Raw genomic sequence first — 24809 nt, 5'->3', positions numbered from 1 at the left:
TCTGCTTCCCCTCCGTTCTCTTGCCCGGTTTCTTTTCTGGTGGTAGCTGTGCCAAAACATCACTTTGGGAGGAAAGCATTTTTTTATCACCTGCTAGGCACTAAGCATTCCCAGGCAAAAGGACTGTGTGGATCGACCTTTTCCCTTACCTTCTCAATTTCATCTACATCACTCTGGCAGATGTGCGAAAGCCATCCTGCTCTAAGCCAACGCTAGACCAGTGAGTGTTCATTCCTCCTAGGGCAGATGGCTTACCTTAGTCAGTAGTTCTGCACACCTCGAGAAGCACTGATAACCCTGGACACCACCTTTCCTTTATCTTCTTCACTGCCAGAAATACTTTCATCAGACACACATGGAGATGGACCATCAGTGAACTCATCTCTAAATACCTGTATCAAAGTTTTAGTACATGCCAGGCACAAATAGCCTAATTATATATACATTAACTCACAGACCACTTGCAGGGGTCCAAGAATCACTTTCTGAGAAACACTTACCTAAAAGGGTAATGACAGGAGCTGTCAAAACTGAGAACCACTTCATATGTATAACACCAGTAACCAATTAAACAGGGAGCATGCTACACGGTTAAACAGCCAACTCATTAACAAGGGAGAAATCCTTACCTTTTCTCTTCTTAAAACTACAAATCCATGACATTTTTCAGGTTGTGCCTTACTACCACTGAGATTGATTTGTTGATTCTAATTGTCTTTATTGGTGTCAGTTTTTGTGTAAATGATAGTCCAACCTTAAAAGCCTGTATACATGGATAATAAACAACTCCACATGGAGCTATGATGACCTCAAGATGTTTCGCTGAACTTGCTGTAAGCCCTGGGTATCAGCATGGTATTAATGTGGACCACTGTCCACTCACCATCTGGCTCCAGCAATTCACACAGATGCTGTGGATGCTCATACTTATTAATTAGGATGGAAAGGTCTACCTAGAACAGGAACAGGCACAATTAAAGTCTGGAGAAGCTATGTTAATTAAACCATAAGCTAGTATAATTATTCATATTCCACATCTATAAAGAAGCTCATCAAAAGTTCACAACCATTCCAATGGGAAATTGGTAATTTATGAAGAATGACCAGTTAATATGTGGTACCTCAAAATTATAGCAAATAGAAACAGTAAGAAATCGTAATTTTTTAGAAATAGTAAGATCTACTTAGTAGTTGAAAGACCAGATTCTCTAGCCCCAGTTAGGATGTGAGTCCTGGCTCTCTGGGTTATCGGACCTGTCTGTACCTCAGTGTCTCCATACATGTCCCTTTCTCACCGCCCCTCAAGGAGGTTACAGACTCTGGGAACGCACAAGTACCCCCTCTTACACCTCTCCAGTTCCCAAGTGACGTGGGCTTGGGTGTGGGGAGAACTTCAGCAGTCAGAGCATGTCTCCACACACCTGCACTCCCCGCCGCTCCCGCCCAGCCCTCTGGGCTCGCTCCCACTTGTGCCACACCGGCTTCATCTGTCACTTGTTCAATGACAGCAGCAAGAACCCTACCAGAAGCAAGTCCTTTCAGTGCAAAAGAGAAATGTAAAGACTCCCTACAACACTTAGTGTTAAAAAATGAGCATCACAGAAAGGAAGCTATTTAATCAACTTGATGAATTCTTTTTTTAAAAATTACTGGCATCTTCACACAGTGATGTTAAACTTGGTAAACTCTACAGCTGTACGATCTTATGTAACTGCAGATTATAACATTATTCCATAAAATATGGGGCTTTACATCCGAATTCACAGGGCACACCACTAAGAAACTAGGTTTGATAGATTTTCTCCAATAATAGCAGGATTAAAGTTCCAAGAGCTTTGTAGACCTAAAACACGATGCATAGGAATTCAGACTGCTTGGAATAACAGATTTCCCATGACAAGATTCATAAAATTGTATGAAGTGTGTTGTCAATCTGTCTTTAGCTAATGACTTTTTAAATGGGTCCCCAAAGAACATACAGTTTGACTTGGCTAATTTCATTGCAGCAGATGGTTCCCTGTGCCGTTGTGTGAACATACAAAACAAAGACTAGCGTTCCCAAAATCCGCCACAAGATGCCCTAAAATAAAAGATAATCATCAAGAACAAATAGTAAGGCTTCTATTAAGATTCTGTTTTGATTTGGTATCCTGAGTAGGAGCATTTAATTTTTAATGCACCACTCAAATACAGAGCTAATTTTAGCTCTAGCTTAACAACTTCAAAACATTTGAAAAGCTCAGTGTAAGCAAATATAACAGACATTTGGGGGGAGGGGGGAACATGGATTATAACTACAAAACTGAAGCTACGACTCTACCCTTCAGTGTTCAGTAACTGTAAACAAGTATGTCACCCATCCTAGTAAAGATGGCACCACCAGGCTCACCTCAGGGAAACCGCAGGTCCCAGGTCCGTTTGTGGCACCGTCCCCTGTCCGGCTCCTCAGAGCCCTCTGCTTGACACCTGCTGCTCCAGCTGCCGCCCCACTCCACTCATTTACTTAGGCCTGCTGCCTCCTTGAAAGCAATTACTCACAATTAGTTATCCCGCCATCACGAAAAGGCTGGTCGGGCAGCACTTGTCAGTTGAAAGGCAGTCTTACTAAATGAACTCACTAAGCCTTAGCGACCAGTGTATTAACGCTCCCTAGAGCACTTACATTTGAGAGGTTATTTACCAGTATGGATGACTATCAGACTTGTAAAACCTCAGATGGTTATAATATTTTGCACGGCTAGGCACTCGTCAATTATTTGAGAAACAGCAAGCAGAGTGGGCAGCAGTTAAGAGATGTAGGTATTAGATAGCAGTTACCACCTACATGACAAGCGAGTTAAACTCTCACTTTCTCATTTAAAAACATGAGTTTAGTCTCAAAGGCCCCTTTTCAACTCCAAAGTCTGGTTCTGTAAGACTTCACCTCTGTGTAAGGTAAATCCCAACATCTGGCCCACCGTAAGTAGGACGAGAGAGAGAGAGAGAGAGAGAGAGAGAGAGAGTGTGAGTGTGTGTGTGTGTGTGTGTCTCAATTCATTCAGAGCCAAAGCCAATTAATTCAGTGCACAATCCCACTGAGCCAAATTATATTTAAACTTTATACAAAAGTAGACCAAAATGAAGTTTAGTATCAATTCTCTGTTTAGTCTTTCTATTCAAAGATCTCTTTAACAAGTCATAAAATCATTAACATAGCAAGATGAGGTTAATCTAGGGTGCTTCCGGAAAGAAGCTACCCTGACACAGGATTATGACAATCATGTCTGTTTAACAACCTTCATGCTCACCATCACACCACTTATTTCTCTTCTGTTGCATTTGGTACAATGGCAGCCTTATTAGTAAAGTCAAATCACGCAACTTTTCACCTGAAGGTTACTTTTACCACACCTAATATTCAATGACATATCTGGTACACTTTGTCCATGCCTGTTCCCAGAGTAACAAAGCCCAGGATAAGCCACACGTCGAGACCAGGAGGTGTATGTTCAGGCATCCCTGAACAAGCATCATGGAACCATTACAATGAGGGATTCACTAATAACAGGAACCCTCTCTCAGTCGCCACTGGATGGCAATTTTTGGAAACCTGCTCCAAGTTATAGAGCTTCACAGTGAATCTAGGAATAGGGAATCCCCCCCAAAAAAGTCAGCTCAAATGTCCCACCGCAAGAGAGGACTGTGAAGATTATGGTAATTTCCTACATTTTAGTGCATCTAACAGTTGAGAAAAAAACCAATTTAAATATTTTTGCATTAATTCAAAATAATATTTATGTTGTATCTCACACTTCTGAGAGAAATAAAGATTAAAGAGAGATTCTTTTTCCTCACGTACGTACCAGTAAGCAGCTGGTGATGTTTTACAAAAGAAAAGAAACTAAAAGCAAAACATGACACTGGATTTTCCCGTCACCCACAGGGAGTGTGAAGTGAGGCCTCAAGAAATCTCATTATATTTCTTAATTCCTTAAGCTCTAGTCCCTTCAAGAAAGAGAAAACAAAATCACTTGAGAAAATCACAACATTTTAAACCAATATACATAATCTATCGGAACTCTAATTAGAAATCCATTTTTACTGGCAGGTTCCATAAAGGAGACTGAAAATTTTCACTTTACTCTTCTCTATTGTCTGTAATGCAAAGTCCACTTTCCCCAGCCACCAATATGGGACCTTATATGACTATTAAAATTCATTTTAAAATCCATTTCAGAGTATTTTTCCCAAAGACATTGCACAGTAACACCTATCCTTCGCAACAAGAACTGTCAGGGACAGCCAATATCACCAACGCTGTTGACAGATTTAAGCGGAATCTCGGAAGTCATGTTAGAGAAAGAATAAAAAGAATGGCTTGACGCTGTGCATATAATTTTAACATGATTCATTTCCAAGTCCGTCTGACTTGATTTGTTACGTGAAAAATTAGTTCCGTCTTCAAGAAGGTGAGGGCACTTTGAGTTAACACCATGACGGACTCTATCAGGCTGGAGCTGAAAGAGCTCTGTGAGGTCAGCCCCGGCCAAGGAGAGCACAGCACGTGGAAACTGAAACCCCTGACGCCAGGAGTGCTTAGAATCCAAGCTCAGCTCAGCGCAAGGCGATTCCTGACAGCCCCTACTTCATTTCATTTATCCAACTCGAACAACTCTGACTAAACATCCCGTCCTGACACCAAGTCCCCCCGAGGACAGAGGCCTGTGGGTAAAGGCCTGAACGTCCACAGTAGCAGCGAACTTGACAACTGGACTCATTTAGGATTTTAGAGCTGAAATTAAACAAGATTTATGAGCATTTCTTAAATGACACCAGTGATCACAGGGGACAGGTTATGTTTCAAGCTAAGAGCCTCAATTTAAACACCTAGAAGTGTCTTTACTAACTTAACTCAGAACCTACTGCCACTCCTCAGCACCAGGACCCGACTTCCATACTTCACTATGAAGTTCTATTTGCTAGGCATTCTAAAGGGACAAGAGGAAAAAAGGTCCCCACACCCCTTGGTGCCTTGCTTCTCAAGGGAAAAGGCTGTGGTTTTTGCTTCTACCAAGTATCATGAAAAAACACTCAGTAATGTGTGCCCATCTAACTCTAATTCTTCCACATAGATTCTTTTTCCCTCTTGTAAAAAGGGAGCACTGACAGAAATTTTGCTAGAAAAAGTTCTTTTTGCCTATGCAAAGGCATCATATTCTGCTTATAATAAGATTTTTAACACAACCTACTTAATTGGTTCAGCCCACACAAGCTCCATTAAGAATGTCTGTTGTATATTCAAGCAGCTTATGTGACATTGTTTGTAAATAAGGGCCTGTGTACCAAGGGATATTATTAACAATTACTAAAAATATATGTGATGATGTGAGTTTTGTATTAACTACTGTGTTTGTATTATAAGTTAGTGTAGTGAAATACAGAGCATGAAGAATAAAAAATAAATTCTACTTGCTTGCCATCTGATGACCCATATTCTATGTCTCTGAGTCAATCATTTAGAATAATCTCTACTGAACAGTTAAAATTAGTAGACTTATTTCCTAAATAAGAATGACTCTTAACATACTAGGTCTCTAGCCATTGGTCAGTGTGGCTTAAATAACGTCACTATATGGTCTAAGTAAGTAGGTTCAAAATAAAACTCTGAAATAAAGTCAGTGCTTGACCCCGGAGCCCAATGCTGTGCACACCCAACCCAGTTCATTCTATGTTAGGCCACACACGTCACTGTGTTCTCTCAAGTACCATCATATCACAACAAATTCAAAGTCAGCCCTGGGGGAAACAGGCAGCTAGGTGACCCCACTGTGTCTTTCCTGCCCCCTTTTCTACCTAGCATCTTTCTGTCTCCTTCACATCACTGTCCTGGGGTAAAGTTGGGTTACCATGATTCACACCTTTCCTGTCCTTTGTTCTCCCTAACCCAGCGAAATGTGCCCATTCTGTGACCTGGCCTCTGCAGGCCACCTATCTGAAGCCTGTGAGACAATACCTCTACTTCAAATCATCGATGGCCTCCTCCGCCTCCTGTTCATCCAGCAAACGTTTCCTGAACATCTGGTCGGTGCCAAGTATTATTCCAGGTGTCAGGGATGAAGCAAAGAACAAAGCAGTCAAAGTCCATCCCTCAATCCAAGTGGGGGAAGAGAGAAATAATAAGCAAAAAGTTTAGCATGACCAAGGGTGGTAAATGCTAAGGGAGAAAATAACACATGGTTGGGAGGGTTGGCGAGGAGTCGGGGAGAGGACGGCACAAGGGACTCACACTGTCTCGGTTCAGATTCCACAACTGTCTGGATCTGAACACTTTTAAGCACTTCGAAATACTCCCACCAATTTACCTTAAAATATAGAAACAAAGTCTTTTAGTAAAAGATAGGTACTTATTTATATATATTTTTTAAGTCTATAAATTCAAAGTGTTCTATCCTACCCTAAACAAATGAAATCCCACTGGCGTAAAAGATAATTAAGCAATTTAAAAAACTGTAGAAACACATTCTTCTCTTAAACGGCTCTCTGTCCATCAAAACAATGTAATAGGATGGTGGCTAAAAACATAACTTCATTTGCTCAGTAGAAAGCATGGTACTTTTTAAGACTCTTTATAGGGATAGGAAAATCCAAGCCATTACTGTAAGAAGGAAGAAAGTTAAATTCAAAGCATACGTACTCTGAATACCTGGGAAAAGGAGGGTTGCAGGCAGGGTCAATGACAACATACCATTCCAAACCGAAACAGCTTCCCTTTTTATTAATGCTCAAGAAGTGATCTTTGAATGACACAAGCAAAACACAAATGAAAACACCTAATTTTTATGCATAGCATATGGAAACATACCCAGTACATGGATTTAATAATCCTAGTCTAAATATGCCACCAATTGGTTCTCTGACCTCAAAATAAATTCAGTGTTGGCATTACTGTTTCTAACATACGGGGTCTTAACAGGAAGAATTATGAACACCCCAGTTCAGTGTAGTCATGGGTTTCATGGTAAGGTATAAATAGAGTTTTTAAAGAAATAAACTGTATAATAAAATAAGTTTACTTTAGAATCACAGTACAGTCATTTTCTTCAATCAATAAAAATATTCCTTGATTATAAAGCAGCCTTATTTTGCAAACATACTTCAGGAAAATAGCTCTAGCAATATTTGAAATTTCATATTTTAAAAGGCAGCAAAGCAACAGCATTTAGATTTTAAATAGTATATTGCAAAATAGTTCAGTGTATTATTTCCAAGCACAAAGCAAGCTCCATTCTGAAGGATGCTTTTAATCTTATAAAGCAAACTGTTCTGATATTTCTGTGGTAGTTTAAAGTCTACATCTACAATAAAAGATAAATCTTTACACACGTCAGACATAAACTTCAATACATATTCACAAGTGTTTTTCATTACTACATCACTCTGTTATAGAGCTCAGTCTGTTAATGTGTGCTCAAAAGGAAAATAAACACATGATCCAGCTCCACAGCTTTGTCACAGGCTGAATTCTGCAACAACTGAATATATAAAAGCAGCAACAATAGCAAACACAACACCAGTTTTATGAATAAAACAAAAAACCAAGAAATCATAAACATTTAAACGAATAACTACCACATTCTTCTTAATTTGCTCTCTTCTCCTACATATAATTTGTTTGTTTTTCATATCCCCAGGAGGAAATGATGGCAAATTCTCCACAAAGAGGAAAGTGCATCATGTTTTATTTTAAAAGTGCTTCGTGTATGTGTGTTTTATAAGTACATCCAATAAGGAAGATCAATAAGTATGTGCAAAAAGTTCTAATTGTAACTTGATTTCATAAACCTAATCATGGGTTTCTTCAGTCCGTCCAGATGAGGCAGTCGCCAACACGTAAGAAAAACTGCGATGACACACTTTGTGCAGAGGAGAGCGCCTGAGCCACAGGCCAGGAGTCCCTCGCACTACTCTTAGCTGTTAATCAGCTCGTTCGTGACCCCAGGGAAGAAGAACGGCTTTAAAACCTGGCAACAGGCGAGACACTGAGCTCCACAGCCTCAAAGGCCCACCCACCCCCCAGTTCTAAAGTATCTTTAGGTGAGGCATTCCTGGAAGGAGGGCAAATAACTACCCCAAAACATGAAAAATACACCAGTCGTACAGCTGTTATTCTTACTGTACTTATTAGTACAGAAAGGAAAAAAAACTCCAAAAATACTTGGCAGGAAAAGCTTGTCTTAACCAAAGCTAGTGAAAACTTTCACAATTATGGCGTATGAAAAAAATCCACTCTTCTGTGCAAAAATGAGAGTAAGTAAGCAACATCAGCAGGTCACCTAATGGCATGTTTTTTTCCCCAAGTCTCAGAATTTTCTTGGGTCTAAAGCTTTAAAAACTTTAAAAGGAAAAAAAAGGCTTTTAAAATTGTTTTAAGAGAACAATGGCTCCCCCAGTTCATATTCCCAGCTTTTTAAAGACGTCTCTCTGAATTGTTATAATGGTTTTTATGAAGATAGCTGTACTGTCAAATTTGAAATGGCTAAATAAAGTAAACCATTTGCCATGGACTATTTTATATTATGTCTGCTTTATATATAGGGTGTGTGTGTGTGTGTGTGTGTGTGTGTGTGTGTGTGTGTGTGTGTGTGCGCGCGCTCATTCAATACTGTAGAAGTTGAACTCAGCAACTCTCGTCCACCAGCTTCGACCCGTTTATCCCGCGGTAGGTCACCCTGCTGGGCCGCACGAGGACCCCGTGGTTGGGCTTGCACGTGAAGTAGCGCTTCTCTCCCACTGCCCCATCATTCTTCCCCTTGGCGCTTCGAAGCTCCAGGCCCAGCCAGATCCCCGCGGCAAAGTCAGTGGGGCCCACATACCTAACGGTGCCCATCTCGTTGGAGCTGGTGAGGAGGACCTGGGAGCCCTCGTGCAGCTTCACGGCGCCCTCCAGGCCGCCGGCGGCGGTGCTGCTGCTCCAGCTGCGGCGCAGAGCGGGCTTGGACCTGCGCGGGGAGGAGAGGGAGAGGCCGTGACGCCGCGGGCCGGACGCCGCTGCCCGCGCCGCGCCGTTCACAGAAGACGACACCTGCTCACAACCTGACTTTTTATTCTAAAGAGCAGTATTAGAAGATGCTTTTAACATTAAAAAGGTTTTCTCTTTTGGCTATTTCAATACTACCCTAATCTGGATTTAAGATTTCACTAGCAATTTATATACGCGTAGGCCCTCAGCAAAATAGCAACTAGAAAAAAATATACCTACACCTATTCAATAAAACAAAAAGCCAAGAACCTAGTATTTTGGCTGTGGTAATTTACGTTACCTTTTGTTCACTTTTCAAATATTTCTTTACATGAAAACCATCTTTTAAAACTGTTAATCCACAGCCCTGGAAACTACACACACACCCCCTTCTATGAATGAACTCCAGTTACATTTAAGGGTTTACCGCTCTCCCTGCTGCTAACACGAGAAGGAGCTTGGTTGCCTGGAGCAGGATTCCTCTCCTCTCCTCTACAACGAAACACTACTTATAACGTACTGCCTCTGAGCACCCACCACCAACCTGACCTGCACCCACACACGGACCTCCCCCGAGGCCTCAGGCCAGTGCCGCCCAGGGCTTCTGCCACTGTCCCTGGGAAGTAGCTGATCCTGAGATGCGCCCAACATAGAAACATGACCCGGATCTTGTTGCCCTATGACCTGAGACCTCCCAAAACATTTATCCAGAAACCACCACCAGTGGAGCCTCTCACCGCCATCCATGCCACCCCTCCCCCAAGAGGAACCCTCTTCCCGTCCCCACAGTGGGGACAATGCGGAACCTGCTACCGAAACCGCACAGTGCCTGACTGTGCACAGAGTCTGGGTCCTGCCTGTTTTCTATTTTATGACACTTTCTGTATCTTTACAGACTCTGTCACACACCCTGGAAAAAGAAAGAGCACTCTCACTGTGTGGGAGGAAAACTGAGGTCCTAAGCCTCTCCTACACCACCCCTGACACATTCCAGTTATAAAATGTAATGGGAAAATGATTTTTTACCACGTCAAATTCACAAATACAACAATAAATTTAGCAAAGAAATACATAATACCTGTAAGAAAAGTATAAATATTGACTAAAGAGCATAAAAATAAAAATAAGAGTTTTGTTCCTGGATAGAAACATACATATATAAATCCTCCCCTAAGTGGTATTTTTTTTGCAACCTGATGAACTTGCTCCAAATTTCACATAATGACAGGATCTATCATTTCCTGTGCACTTACTATGTGCCAAACACTTGACACACATTATCTCATCCAACATCACCCACCAGTGCTGTAGATACACGATCATCTCCTCACAGAAGAAGAATTTGAGGCTAAGAAAAATTAAGCTATTTGCCCAAGATCAGAGAGATGGTAAAGAGGCAAGCTGGGGCTCAGACCCAAGGCTGTCCAGGCACAAAGGCCAGGCTCCTACTCACAACCATAACAGGTACTAATAATTAAGAAAACGTTGAAAAATATTAACATGGCAAGATTTGCACTGCAGTAATGTTTAATTATAAAGTTACAATAATTAAAACAACATGACCCTGGCATAAGAATGTACTTTTTTTTTTTTAATTCTTTGACCTCGGGCAGTTTATTTCTCATTTCTGAAAAGGAAAATACCTCATTCACAGAACTGCAATTTTTTTGCTTCAAATCTTTATAGAACACTTATTATGCAAATGCTGTTGTAAGAACTTTACAGATATTTACTCATTTATGATAACTTTTGGAGTAGCCAATATTTTACTGATGGGAAGACTGAGGCACAGAGAGGTTTAAGTACCTCGCTCAGTGCCACAGAGCTCGTAAGTGGTAAGGAATGTACTTTTAAATGCATAGAAAACACATCTTAGAAAAATACACATAATTATTTCCTTGGTGATAAGAAGTAAAACTTCAAATCAGTGGGAAAGGAGTGAACATTCAATTAGGGATGCTGTAAAACTTCGTTAATTATTTGGTGGAAAAGAATATGATTCTTATCACTCACTATATGTTGAAATAAATCCCAAATAGATAAAAGAGTTAAATGCATGAATTGATAAAAAGAAAGAAGTAGAAGGAAAGAAACCTGGATATTTATCTGAACACAAAAACACACACACACTAGTGGGGAAGGAAGGAGACAGACTGGTTTTAAAAGTATGGCATTTACTATTAAATTATTATTTTTTCACTTATTATCATGCCATAAAAATGTCTCCATCACAGGGCAGTCTTTAAAAACACTGTAAAAATCACACTGAGGAAAATTAAAGAATATGGGATCTGTTAAGGGGGAAATCTTTCAAAGGGTGTTGGACAGAATATGCTTTGTCCAACTTTGCTTAAAAATTCAGATACATGCATCAGAAAAAATAGAAAAGGATATGACAAAATGCTAACAGTGATAATCTCATCTAGGTGATAAAATTACAGATGATCTTTATCTGCATTTAGTTTACTGTAATTCTTCAAATGTTGTACAATTGATTTCATAATCAAAAAAATTTTAAGGAAAGTCAAGCAAGTAATAAGTGAATTCAGCAATATCTAAACCAAAAATTAATAGTTTGGGTAAAGATTTAACATTCTAATAAGGAGGATTTGATTCAAGTTATGTCAAAACTCTAAAAGCCCAGTTATGTGAGAAATTTAGAAATTACACTACATTTGAGAGTTACATTTACTCATTCAAAAACATCAATTGATAACCTATGAAATGGCAGGTCCGGGACTGGGTTCCAGGAATTTGTGCAAGGTGGTCTGTACAATGCTAGAGATGCTGCAATAAAGACCATGCATGCTGCAGAAGGAGCACAAGAGAGGGAGAATCTATCCTCCCTAAAGGTCCCAGGGAAGACACTTCAGTGGGGGAAGTGACACTTGAGCAAATCTGACAGATCAGCAGACACAAAAGGGAGGGAGACACAGTCATGGGAGCAAACTGTATTATGTATTATTACATTTTTTTTTTTCTGAACAGCACAGAGAGTTTAGAGAACCACTAGACAGTGGTGAGGATTCTACCACGAGAGGTTAAGTCAGGAAAAAGAGACAGTCCTTTTTACATGCTGTGCCAAGGAACCTGGACTCCATTCTGCATTTGAGAATTCAAAAGCTTTGCGGGACGGGCAGAAGACGAAACGTGATGTGAAATGATGGAACCCGCGGCAAAAGGGATTATCTGAGATCTACCCCAAGACATTCAGGTTTGAGCCCACCAAATATATTGTGACACCAGGCTGGGTCCCACAGATGGGACCCATGGAGACTCTTAAGCAGACACACTGTGAAAACACAGGGAGGAGCTAAGCTAGTAACCAAGGGGATGAGGTGCAGGAGACCACAGGCTGGAGGCAGGCGGTGTGCGGGGAGGATGCCTCGTGCCCACCAGGCGGCAGTGACAGCTACGCCAACGTCTCAAGCTCCCTGTATTACCCCCAGTCCTGGTATTAGATAGAGAATTCTCAAGTCAGAAGAACCGCTTCCAACCCCCTCTCCATCACTTTTTCCTCTGAATGAAAGCTCTCATCACCGCCACCTCAATGACCTAGTGAAACACACCTGCTCTTTCTCGAAAATGGCCTGGTGGCTGCTGTTTCCTTTTTCTCAGTTCTCTTTGGCTCCACGTGGGGCAAACATGCCCTTTGCCCCAAGCCCTTCAAGTTTCTTATCCTAGGGATCTGCATTATCTCTGACTGTATTTTCCATGTTTCTTCTGCTTCTAACAGTATCTTTTATTTCCATATAAATAAGCAAGAAAATGGTTCAGCATTTGGTAAATGTCAATAAACTCATTTTTTTCAACCCATATTCTTCAGAATACATCACATTTCCAGAATAACAGCAACACGATATACAATCAACTCTGGCCCTCAGCAGAAGGACATCCAATCACAGTCTCTTACTCCTGAGATCAGGGACAGGTTTCCTAGGACCTGCCAACACCTAATCTTTCTTTTATTCCCTGCAGCACTGATCACCAAACATCTGGTCTATAAGTAAAAGATAAATAAGTAAGTAAAGAATAAGTAAAACATAAATAGATAAAATTTAAGTTGATTATGTACCAATAAAAGTATATTTCTTTTTTAAAATAGGTACTAGTGTCAATCGATAGAAGTAAGAGTAAAGCTTCATTTATTTTTATTTTCAAAGAAAACAAACAGAAGCGCTGCTATTCCCGTCTCACGTGAGCAGGCCACCTTGCACATACCCATACCTGCTGTGTAATTCCCATGGTTCAGATTTTTTTCTCCTTCCCTTGTCTCTTTCACTTACCAACATCTCCACACTGATTTTGATACCTCTCCCCCTTCAAAGTCCTTTATCTCCAGGTTGTCTCTTCTTAGTAATTTCTTCCATTCTGCCTAAGGCCTCTTGAATATCTTCAATAAACTGGGGCATAAAGTCATTGTTCTTAAGCTCTTTCAGCTACTCAAGTGAGGAGACCAATTATAAAATCTCAAAATTGGTAAAGGTTTTGAGGAAGGGGGAAAACAAAAAACAAAAAAACCCACCCAACCCCACTGAACAGCACCTAACCGTGCCTCAGGACCCGGAGGGTTCTCGCGTGGAATTTCAGATCTTCATGAGGCCTCCCGGTAACTTCGTGCCAGAGTATCACACAGACTGTCTGCTGCTCGGCTGAGCATCCAGCTCAGTGCGTGGGCCCTGCTTCCTCGCGGCTCCCAGGGCCTCACTGCTAGTGCACTTCCCTACTCAGCGAGACTTCTTTCCCTCAGGACATTTTTCGTACATTAATTGGAAGGATTTAAAGTTTAAAAAAAAAAAAAAAAAACAAAAGAACTCCTTAACCCCACCAGTCTAGAAGAGCCTCATATTCTTCTAGAAGTAAAAAAAGTTCTAAAAGCCTCAGAAAACTATTAGCGGGAGTAAAGTGGGTCTGGGGGAAATCAATACAAAGAAAAAAGAAAAAAGGAGATTCTCTCTACAAAGAAACCACCACCAAAAAAAAAAAAAAAAAAGCCTTTTGAGGAGTATATTCTACAAGAGGAAGCAAGAGTATTTTTTAAAATAATAGCAGGATTCCTTAATGCAAATAGGCCAGACATTTCTTTCAGGTACTGCCCAAAATATTAAATCAAATCTCTGACTAATTAAGTAAACAGTTTAAAATCAATCCGCCCTACTCAATGATAACGCAAAATGTAAATTCCTCCAACTTTTATTAGCAGCACTAAGCCTCTTTGAAAATATAGTCAGCACACTACTTCTTTGAGTCACTGGTGACAGTTTTAGTTGAGCTTGCAAAGGAGGGAGGAAGAATTCTTCTCACTGATACACTCATCACACCTTTTCTCCTAAGTGTTAAAATTCTACCAAGCGATGTAAAAGATACAAAATCCCACTTTTCTTCCTTCACAGAATCCTGTAATGTTCATCTTGAAAGGTGTTTTTCTAAATCTTCTAATACTCACTTGGCAAAAGCATTTCTTCTGTTAATCTCTTTATGGGAAGAAGCAGAAGTTGTACTGAAACTTCTCCTAAAACCTAAAACATGAAAGCTAAAGTCAGAAAAGGAAAAATAAATCACAAATTCACAGTCCTTGTGAAAAATTATCTTTTATCATTTTTTCTATAAATGTTCAATTTCACCAAATGTTTCTTTGGAAATAGAAAGCAAAGAAAATAAGTGCATGCAGGATGTTAACAGTAGTTTAGGTTTTTTTCACAATTGCTATCTGACCTTTCTCATCAAACTACGCACATACGTGAGTAAGATAATGACATTCCTTTTGGAGATTTTCATTATAGACTTTTCTGAAAACCAAACAAAACCGAATTATATATTGATAAAGCTCAATCTTCTTACTCTCAAATATTATAATCTTGATAAATCATATGTAAAAAAGGAAAAGGATAAAAATAGTTTTAAAATGCTACCATTAATGATACCCCATTTATAAAATACTGAACAATAAATTTCAGAGCTTGATTGTTGGCATCCCCAAATGACAGTCATAAGAAAAAAGACTTCACACAAGGTAAAAATTTTAAAAGATGTTTTTGAAGAACAGGCTCTCTGGCTCTGGCAGTCAAGGCAGACCAGATGTGCTGAGTGAATCTCTTGAATGAAGAAAGTACAATTTAAAGCAACTACAATTAAAAAAAAAAAATACCGTGGAGCTCACATAAGTGGTACAATTTCAAAGAGGCCAAAAGCCAAAAAAAGAAACCACGAGAGATTTCCCCCAAAGCAATCTGCCACCGTGTCCCCCAGGACCACAATGGCCGCTAGAGAACCCGGGCTTCTGCCTCGCCCACTGCACAGGAGGCAGGGAAGGACGCCAAGCCCACGGCCTCCAAGATGGGGATGCCAATAAAATGAGGATTCTGAACAGCTCACTCTCAAGTGCAGGTTAAATGAGAAACAAAATGAAACATCCCCTGGATGAAGACAAAGGAAAGTAGCTTGTGTCAACCCTAATGTGCAGCAGGCAAAATCCTCTCCCCTCAAAATTTGTAATCATAGGCCATATTCATTTTATCTGTGCAATATAAAAACAATAACAATGTTGCAGCGGATGTAAATTAAAGTAGTCCCAGTGCCTCTAGGCAACTAGCAGAAGTGAAAACAGGCACCTCGGAGGTACTGCAGGGTTGATTCCAGACCACCAAAATAAAGCAAGTATTTCAACAAAGCGAGTCATGGATTTATGGTTTCCCGGTGCATAAAAAAGTTATGTTCACACTACACTGTAGTTCTAGTAAGTATGCAACAGCATTATATTTTTTAAAAAATGCACATATCTTAATTTAAAAATACTATATTGCTAAAAAAAAAATGCTAACCATCATCTGACCCTTCAGTGAGTTGAAATCTTTTTGCTGGTAGAGGGTCTTGCTTCGACGTTGATGGCTGCTGACAGATCAGGGTGGTGGTTGCTAAAAATTGGGGCTGCTGTGGCAATTTCTTAAAATAAGACAACAAAGAAGTCTGACGCATTGACTGACTCTTCCTTTCACGCACAATTTCTCTGTAGCATGCAGTGCAGTTTGACAGCATTTTAACCACAGAAGAACTCTTTCAAAATTGGAGTCAGTCCACTCAAACCCTACTGCTGCTTTATCAACTAAGTTCATGTAATATTCTAAATCCTTTGTTGCCATTTCAACAATCTTCACAGCATCTTCACCAGGAGTAGCTTCCATCTCAAGAAACCACTTTCTTTGCTCATCCATAAGAAGCAACTCATCTGTTCAAGTTTTATATTGTGAGACTGCAGCAATTCAGTCACATCTTCCAGCTCCATTTCTAGTTCTCTTGCTAGTTCTGCCACATCTGTAGTTACCTCCTCTCCCCTGAAGCTGTGAGGCCCTCAAAGTCATTCACAAGGATGGAGTCAGTGTCTCCAAACTCCTGTTACTGCTGGTATTTCAACCTCCTCCCATGAATTATGAATGTCCTTAGTGACATCTAGAATGGCGAAGCCTTTCCAGAAGGTTTTGAATTGACTTTGCCCAGATCCATCAGAGGAATCACTACCTATGGCAGCTGTAGCCTTACAAAAAGTATTTCTTAAACAGTAAGACGTGGAAGTCAGTACTCTCTTATTGTCAATGAGTAGTACTATTTTGAAAGGAATCTTTTTCTTATGAGCAGTCTCAGTAGTGAGCTTAGAATATTCAATAAGCCATGTCGTACATATATGTGTTGTCCAGGCTTTACTGTTCCATTTATGGAGCACAGGTAGAGTAGATTTAGTATCATTCTTCAGAGCCCTAGGAGTTTCGGAATGGTAAATGAGCAGTGGCTTCAACTTAACATCACCAGCTGCACTGGCCACTAACAAGAAAGTCAGCCTTTCTTTTGAAGCCTGACATTGATTTCTCCTCTCTAGCTGTGAAAGTCCTAGATGGCATCTTCTTCCAATATGAAGCTGTTTCATCTCCATAGAAAATCTGTTGTTAGTGTGGCCACCTTCACTAATGATCTTAGATCTTCGGATCACTTGCTGCAGCTTCTACACCAGCACCTGCTGCTTCACCTTGCACTCTGATGTTACAGAAATGGCGTCTTTCCTTAAACCTCATGAACCAACCTCTGCTAGCTTCAAACTTTTCCTCTGTAACTTCTTCACCTCCCTCAGCCTTTGCAGAATTGGAGAGAATTAGGGCCTTGCTCTGGATTAGGCTCTGGCTTCTGGAAATGCTGTGGCTGGTTTGATCTTCTGTTGAGACCACTGACACTTTCTCCGTATCAGCAATAAGGCTGTTTCTTATCATCTGTGCACTCGCTGGAGTAGCACTTCTCATTTCCCTCAGGAACTCTTCCTTTGCATTCACAACATGGCTAACTGTTTGGCACAAGAGACCTAGCTTTCAGCCTGTCTTGGCTTTCCACATGCCTTCCTCATAAGCTTAATCATTTCTAGCTTTTGATTTAAAGTGAGAGACATGTGACTCTGCCTTTAACCTGAACACTCAGAGGTCATTGAAGGGTTATTAATTGGCCTAATTTGAATATTGTTGTGTTTCAAGGAATAGGTAGACCCAAGGAGGGGGAGAGAGATGGGGAAATGGCCAGTTGGTGGAGCAATCTGAACACACATTTATGGACTAAGTTTGCCATTTTATATGGGCACATTTCACGGTGCCCCCAAAACAATTACAATAGTAACATCAAAGATTACCCATCACAGGCCATAGCAAATATAATAATAATGGAAAAGTTTGAAACATTGTGAGAATTACCAAAATGCAACCTAGACACATGAAGTGAGCAAGTGGTGTTGGAAAAATAGTGCTGATAGACTCGCTCGCTGCAAGGTTGCCACAAACCTGCAATTTGTTTAAAAAAAAATGCAGTATCTGCAAAGCACAAAAAAGCAAAGCACAGTAAGACAAGTTATGCCCGTATAATCTTTTCTGCAGACATTGGCCCAGGCCTCAAAGAACTTCCATATGTTAAATTCTGAGTTAAAGAAGCATCTCACAATAATACATTACAAAACTGACAAGAAAAGGCACCATAAGTTAGGCTCAACAGAAAGAGATGGCAGAATAAGACTCACAAAGACTTCAGATACTGAATTATTAAACAGAGGTAATACTACTTAAAATGTTTAAAAACATAAAAAAGCATAAAAGTAGGGGAAAGAATAAGTGTAAATAAGTAACAACCAGATTTGTAAAAAGAAAAAAGAAATGAAAAATTTATAATTAAAAAACTATGGTTGGATTAAGGAGTAGAATAAACATAACTGAAGAAAGAATCAAGAAATGTAAGGAAAACTCTGAAGATATCCAGAATGCAGTCCACAGACAAAATTGTAAAAAACATGAATGAGGCATGGAAAGAGGGGAAAAGTGGACTACACTGCTTATCAGAGTTTCAGAAGGAGATAATAAAGAGTATGAAGAAAGCAATATTTTCAACATATGGACAGGAATTTTTAAAAGTTAATCAAATATACTAATTCCTAGGTTCAGGAAGACCCATGACACCAAATAGGATCAACAAAAGGAAATCTCTACCTAGACCCATCACAGCGAAACTGCACAGCACAAAGGAAATAGAGAAGCAGCAGTCCTCAAAGGCAGTCAAGTCAAAAAGAGAAAAGCTACCTACAACAGTATGGATTAGACAGACTCACAGATGACTTCTCAAAAAATCAACAGAAGTAAGAAAACAGTAGACTATATTGTCAATGTGCAGGGAGAAAATATCTTTCAAACTAAAAATGTCACCAAGTTTTAGTTTTACCCAGTGAAACTATCATTAGAAAAGACAGACAAAACCTGAGACAGTTCACTACCAACAGTCTCTTTCTAAGGGAAATTTAAGAATATACATGAAGTAGAAACAAAATTATCCCAAGTAAAAGTTCTGAGGACTAATCACTAAAGATATTGGTAAATATGTGTGAGCAAATTAAATAAATGTTGATTATATAAAAACTATTATAATAATGCAAAATTTGTGGGGGAAATAAAGTAGAAACTGAATAAGTTTCTAAGGATTTTCTATTTGGGAGAAAGAGAGCACATACAAATAGAAAAGAAAATAGGAAAGAAAAGAGGGGATAGGAATATAACAGGAATGGTGTCAAAAAGAAAAACATTTAAGTACAAAAAAGTTGAAAAATAAATAAAATATAAATAATCCAAATATATTAGTAGTTACAATGAATGCAAATGGGTGAAATGCTCAGGTTAAAAGACAAAGATTGTCAGACCACATTTTTTTTTAAAGTAAAATCCAATTACATTCTATTTAGAAAACATTCCGAAAGTATAAGGACATAGAAAAGTTAAGGCAATGGCTAGAAAAAGATTTTTTAGGCAAATATTTAACCACAAGAAGGCTGATACAAGGTAAAAAGAATTATTATAAAGCAGTACCATTTACATTAACACCAAAAAGTGAAACATGTAAGTATAAATCTAATAAAAAATGTATAAAATCTATATTAGCAAAATTATAAAACTTTGATGAAAGAACTCAAAGAAGATCGAAGTAGATACAGAGGTATTCCATGTTCATGGATCAAAAATCCAATATTGTTAAAATGTCAGTTCTTCCCAATTTGATCTATACATTGATTGCAATCCCAATCAAAATCCCAGTAAATTATTTTATGGACATCAAAAACTGGTTGTAAAGTTTATATGGAAATGCAGAGCACCCAGAACAACCAGCACAATATGGAGGGAGAAGATCAAAGTCAGAATACTGATACTACTAAACTTGAAGAATTACTATAAAGCTACAGTAATCAAAATACTGTGGTATTAGCAAAAGAAAAGACAAATACATCAACAGAACAGAACAGAGAGCCCAGAAATAGACCCACAAAAATACAGTCAACTGATCTTTGACAAAAGAGCAAAGACAATTCAATAGAGAAATAACAGCCTTTTCAACAAATATGCTGGAGTAACTAAACATTCATATGCAAAACAATCAATCTAGACATAGACCTCACACTTTTCACAAAAATTAACTCAATGTGTCATAGATATAAATGGATAATAGCAAAACTATAAAGCTCCTAGAAGATAATGTAGGAGAAAATCAGGGTGACCATGGGTTTGGTGATGACATTTCAGATACAACAAAAGCACAAGTCATGAAAAAAAAAAAAACAAAAAACAACCTGATAACTTGGACTTCATTAAAATCAAAAACTTCTGTGATAGAGACTGTTAGGACATTGAAAAGACAAGCCACAGATGGGGAGAAAGTAGTTGCAAAACACATCCTGATGAAAGTCCAGTATCCAAAATATAAAACTCTTAAAACAGTAAGAAAACAGCAAACACAATTTTAAAATGGGAAAAAGATATGAATGGACAATTTACCAAAGACGTAAGATGGCAAATAAGTATACGCAAAGACCCTCAACATTTGGTATGGGCTGAATCGTGTCCCCATCCCTAAAATCCACATGTTGAAATTCTATCCCCCCAGTTCCTCAGAACAGGCCTGTATTTGGAGACAGGGGCCTTACAGTGGTAATTAAGTTAAAATGAGATCGTGTGGGTGGGGCCCTAATCCAACATGACTGGTGTCCTTGTAAGAAGAGATTAGGACACAGACACATACAGAGGAAAAGATCCTGTGAAGACATGGGAGGAAGGTGGCCTTCTATAGGGAAAGAGAGGCCTGAAAAGAAAGAAATCAACCCTGCCAACTCCTTGATCTCGGACATCCAGCCTTCAGAATTCCGAGAGAATAAATTTCTGTTATTTAAACCACCCCATGCAGTACTTTGTTTTGCTAGCCCTAGCAAACCAATACAACATCAAGTCATTAGGGAGTTTCAACATAAAACAACAGTATGACTGAAATGTGCTGTACACCAGAAACTGACACATCATAACTGAGTATACATCAATTAAAAAATAGTAATAATTAAAACAAGGTACTAGTACACATCTATCAGAATGGCCAAAACCCATGGTCCATGAAATGAATCTCAACAAATATTTAAGCACTGGTATTATACAAATCACTCTTTCACAGGTGGTTAACCATATGGAAAAAAATGACACTAGGTCCTTACTATACACAAAGTCAATTCCAGGTAAAGTGACAAACACGGAAAGTAAAAATATAAAAAACTTAGAAAGCAATATAGGAAAATATCTTTATGATATCTGATTTAGGAAGAGGTTTCTTAAGACAAAACATGGAAAAAATAATGGTTTTGCTAACAGTTAAAAATTAAAAACATCTGCTCAACAAAAGACACCAAAAAGGGAGGAGGGCAAAAGATAAGTCACAAACTGGGCAAGAGATCTGCAACAAAACTGACAAAATATTGGTGTCCAAAATACATAAAGAAAACTACAAACTCATAAGGTAGAAACCAACCAACCAAAAAAAAAAAAAAGTGAGCAGCAGACTTGAATAGGCACGTCATAAAACAGGGAACGCATGTGGTACATAAACATGAGCACAAGCTCAACCTCATTTGCAATTTGGAAAATGCAAATTAAAACCACAAGGAGATACCATTTACATCCAACAGATGCACAAAGACTTCCAAATCAAACAAGACTAGTGCTGGTGAGGTGAGGAGCAGCAGAGACTCTCATCCACTGCCCATGCAGACAGTCTGGCATATCAAGGAAGACTGAAGAGATGGGCACACCTCATGCCCAGCAATTCTAGCTAGAGACACTTTTGCAAATGTGCACAACAGCATAGTTTCTACTAGTGACAAACAGGATATAACCCAAATATCCATCAAATAGAGAATGAATAATGTATTTTAATGGACCACTAAATAACCAAATAGCAAACAATCAAATCTAAACATATATTATTAACATATCTATATATGGGAGAAAGACATAAAGAAAATCAAAGGAATTAACATAAAATTCAAGATGCATAACTTGAGGTCAGACTATATGAAAAGGGAGGCAGATGAGACCAGGGGATACTCAGGGGGTTCTGCAGTACATACAGGTAATCATCTTCTTCAGCTATGGGGTAGGTAATAGATGTTGCTTTATGATTACATGAACTATATAAATATATTTCATATACTCTTTTGTATACATATACACTTCACAATAAAATTTTTTCAATGAATAAAAGCAAAGGAATAATTATTAGGAACATAAAACCATGTGATCTTACCAGGATAAGAATGATTCTGTTTATTTGAAGAAATTTCTGAAAGAGTATCCAGGGAATCTGTTACTCTGTGAATAAAACAAATAATGCAAACCCCATTAGAAGTAGCTGGTCTTCAGATTTATGACTGGCACTTAACTGAGGGTTTCATGCCATTGGTTATTTCTTGTTTCACTCATTCAACATTTACAGAGCATCTTTTATGAGCCAGGAATGAACTTCAATCTAGCACCAGACAGAGGCAATAATAAGACAGAAGTCTTTTTTATGTAAAGATAGTAAGTACAGAAAAAGTCAACTTCAAGTGAATTCATTTCAAATAGGGGTCTGACTTCAAAGATAAAACAAAAAATGTGAAATTTTTATCTTATGCTAAATTTAGTAACTGTTAGATTGTAATTGTGAAAACATCACATTTTTATGTTGGGGAAAAAATGTATCAGCTGAGTCTGTATATATATGTGATTTTTCTAATAAACCTGTTTGGCTAATACAATTCAACATCTTTTACTTTATACTTGACTCTAAGCACAATCATATAGGTCATTTTCCCTTTCCTGACAGGTCTGTCTACATTTTTTTGATATTCAAACCATTCTTTATTTTTAAAAAGCCAATTCTATAAAACAGTCTCATTTTCTCCCAATAGTTTACTGACCTAAATCTGCAAAGACTTCATGCTATCAATCACCTGCTCCAGCACACATTGTTACCATAAAGAAATCCTGCAACTCTTGCAATATTTGCAATTTTATCATTGCACTTCATATGGATCATTTTTACATGATATATAACATATAGCAAACAATGAGAGATTGATGAATGCAAATGACTCAATGACGAGGACAGATACTTAAATTAAGTTGTAATGAAGAGTTGAGAAGAACTTAATTCTAAGAGTGATCAGTTCATTACTAGTAAGTACCTACTGGTATGAACCAAGAACAAGAAAATTAATACTATGCTGACAAAGACCACTTAAGCAAAAAATGGACAGATAGATAAGATTAGATCTAGTCAGTGAGTCTTAGAATTTCTCTAAAGAAATATTGTTTGATTTATATGTTAACAGAAGGAAAGGTATTAACTAGATGATAGTTGGATGATAGTAAAAAGCCATCCAAGAAGAGGAAATAACACACAGAAAGATTCTAGGACAGGAGGCACATGTTTTTAATGGAAAAGTTAAAAAAAAAAAAAAAGGCCAGCTACAATGTGGGGAGCAATTTAAGGTGAGGTTGTGACTGGTCACTACATGACTGACTGTTCTCAGAAGTCCGGAGTTTAAAATTCTTCCTTCTTGGAGAATGGGGCTGGGGGAATCACACTCCCTGACTTCAGACTATACCACAGAGGTACAGTAATTAAAACAGTATGGTACTGGCACAAAAACAGACACATAGATCAATGGAACAGGACAGAAAGTCCAGAAACAAACCCACACACTTAGGGTCAATTAACCTACAACAAAGGAGGCAAGAATATGCAATGAAGAAAAGATAATCTCTTCAATAAGTGGTGCTGGGAAAACTGGACAGCTACACGTGAAAGACTGAAATCAGAACATTCTCTAACATTATATACAAAAATGAACTCAAAATGGATTAAAGGCCTAAATGTAAGACCAGATACTATAAAACTCCTAGAGGAAAACATGGGCAGAACGCTCTTGGACATAAATCACAGCAATATGTCTTTTCAACCAGCTCCTGGAGTAATGGAAATAAAAGCAAAAATAAACAAATGGGACCTAATTAAACTTAAAAGCTTTTGCACAGCTAAGGATACCATCAACAAAATGAAAAGACAACCTACAGAATGGAAGAAAACATTTGCAAATGATGCAACTGACAAGGGACTAATTTCTAAAATACAAAAACAGCTCATACAGCTTAATATATTAAAAAAAAAAAAAACCAAAAAAACCAAAACAAGGAACCCAATCCAAAAAATGGGCAGAAGATGTGAACAGACATTGCTCCAAAGACAGACAGATGGTCAATAAGTGCATGAAAAGATGCTCAACATTGCTAATTGTTAGAGAGATGCAAATCACAACTACAATGAGATATCACCTCACACCTGTCATAATGGCCATCATTAAAAAGTTTATATATAATACTGGAGAGTGTGTGGAGAAAGAGGAACCCTCCTACAGTGTTGGTGGGAATGTAAATTGGTACAGCCACTATGGAAGACAGTATGGAGGTTCCTTAAAAATATAAAAATAAACTTCATATGATCCAGCAATCCCACTCCTGGACACATACCCAGAGAAAAATATAATTCAAAAAGACACATGTGCCCCAATGCGCGTCCACAGCAACACTATTTACAATAGCCAAGACATGGAAACAACCTAAATGTCTATTGACAGATGACTGGATAAAGATGTGGTGTATATATATACACAATGGAATACTACTCAGCCATTAAAAAATAAAATAATGCCATTTGCAGCAACATGGATGGACCTGGAGATAATCATTCTAAGCGAAGTAAGCCAGAAAGAGAAAGAAAAATACCATATGATATCGCTTAAATGTGGAATCTTAAAAAAAGACACAAATGAACTTATTTACAAAACAGAAATAGACTCACAGACATAGAGAACAGATTTATGGTTACCAGGAAGTAAAAGGGGTGGGAAGGGATAAATTAGGAGTTTGAAATTTGCACCTCTTGGGGAGTG

The 24809-nt window shown here is 38.6% G+C and overlaps 1 protein-coding gene across 4 annotated transcripts in view; it reads right to left on the bottom strand.

Moving 5' to 3' along the window:
• Positions 1-6726: 6726 nt before the first annotated feature.
• The window catches only part of CLIP4 (CAP-Gly domain containing linker protein family member 4), a 100203-nt gene continuing 82120 nt past the window's right edge, over positions 6727-24809 (bottom strand). For all 4 annotated transcript variants that reach the window (XM_032497288.1, XM_032497286.1, XM_032497285.1 and 1 more), the window contains exons 14-16: positions 22121-22185; positions 14445-14517; positions 6727-8978 (exon numbers count right to left, since the gene is read on the bottom strand). In XM_032497288.1, the coding sequence (XP_032353179.1) occupies positions 8657-8978; positions 14445-14517; positions 22121-22185 (460 nt within the window). In that variant the 3' untranslated portion in view covers positions 6727-8656. The remainder of the gene's footprint in view (positions 8979-14444; positions 14518-22120; positions 22186-24809) is intronic.

The sequence above is a fragment of the Camelus ferus genome, chromosome 15 (genome assembly GCF_009834535.1).
Source record: "Camelus ferus isolate YT-003-E chromosome 15, BCGSAC_Cfer_1.0, whole genome shotgun sequence".
NCBI lineage: Eukaryota > Metazoa > Chordata > Mammalia > Artiodactyla > Camelidae > Camelus > Camelus ferus.
The sequence above is the reverse complement of the archived record's forward strand: the minus strand, read 5'-3'. Positions and strand labels throughout refer to the sequence as shown.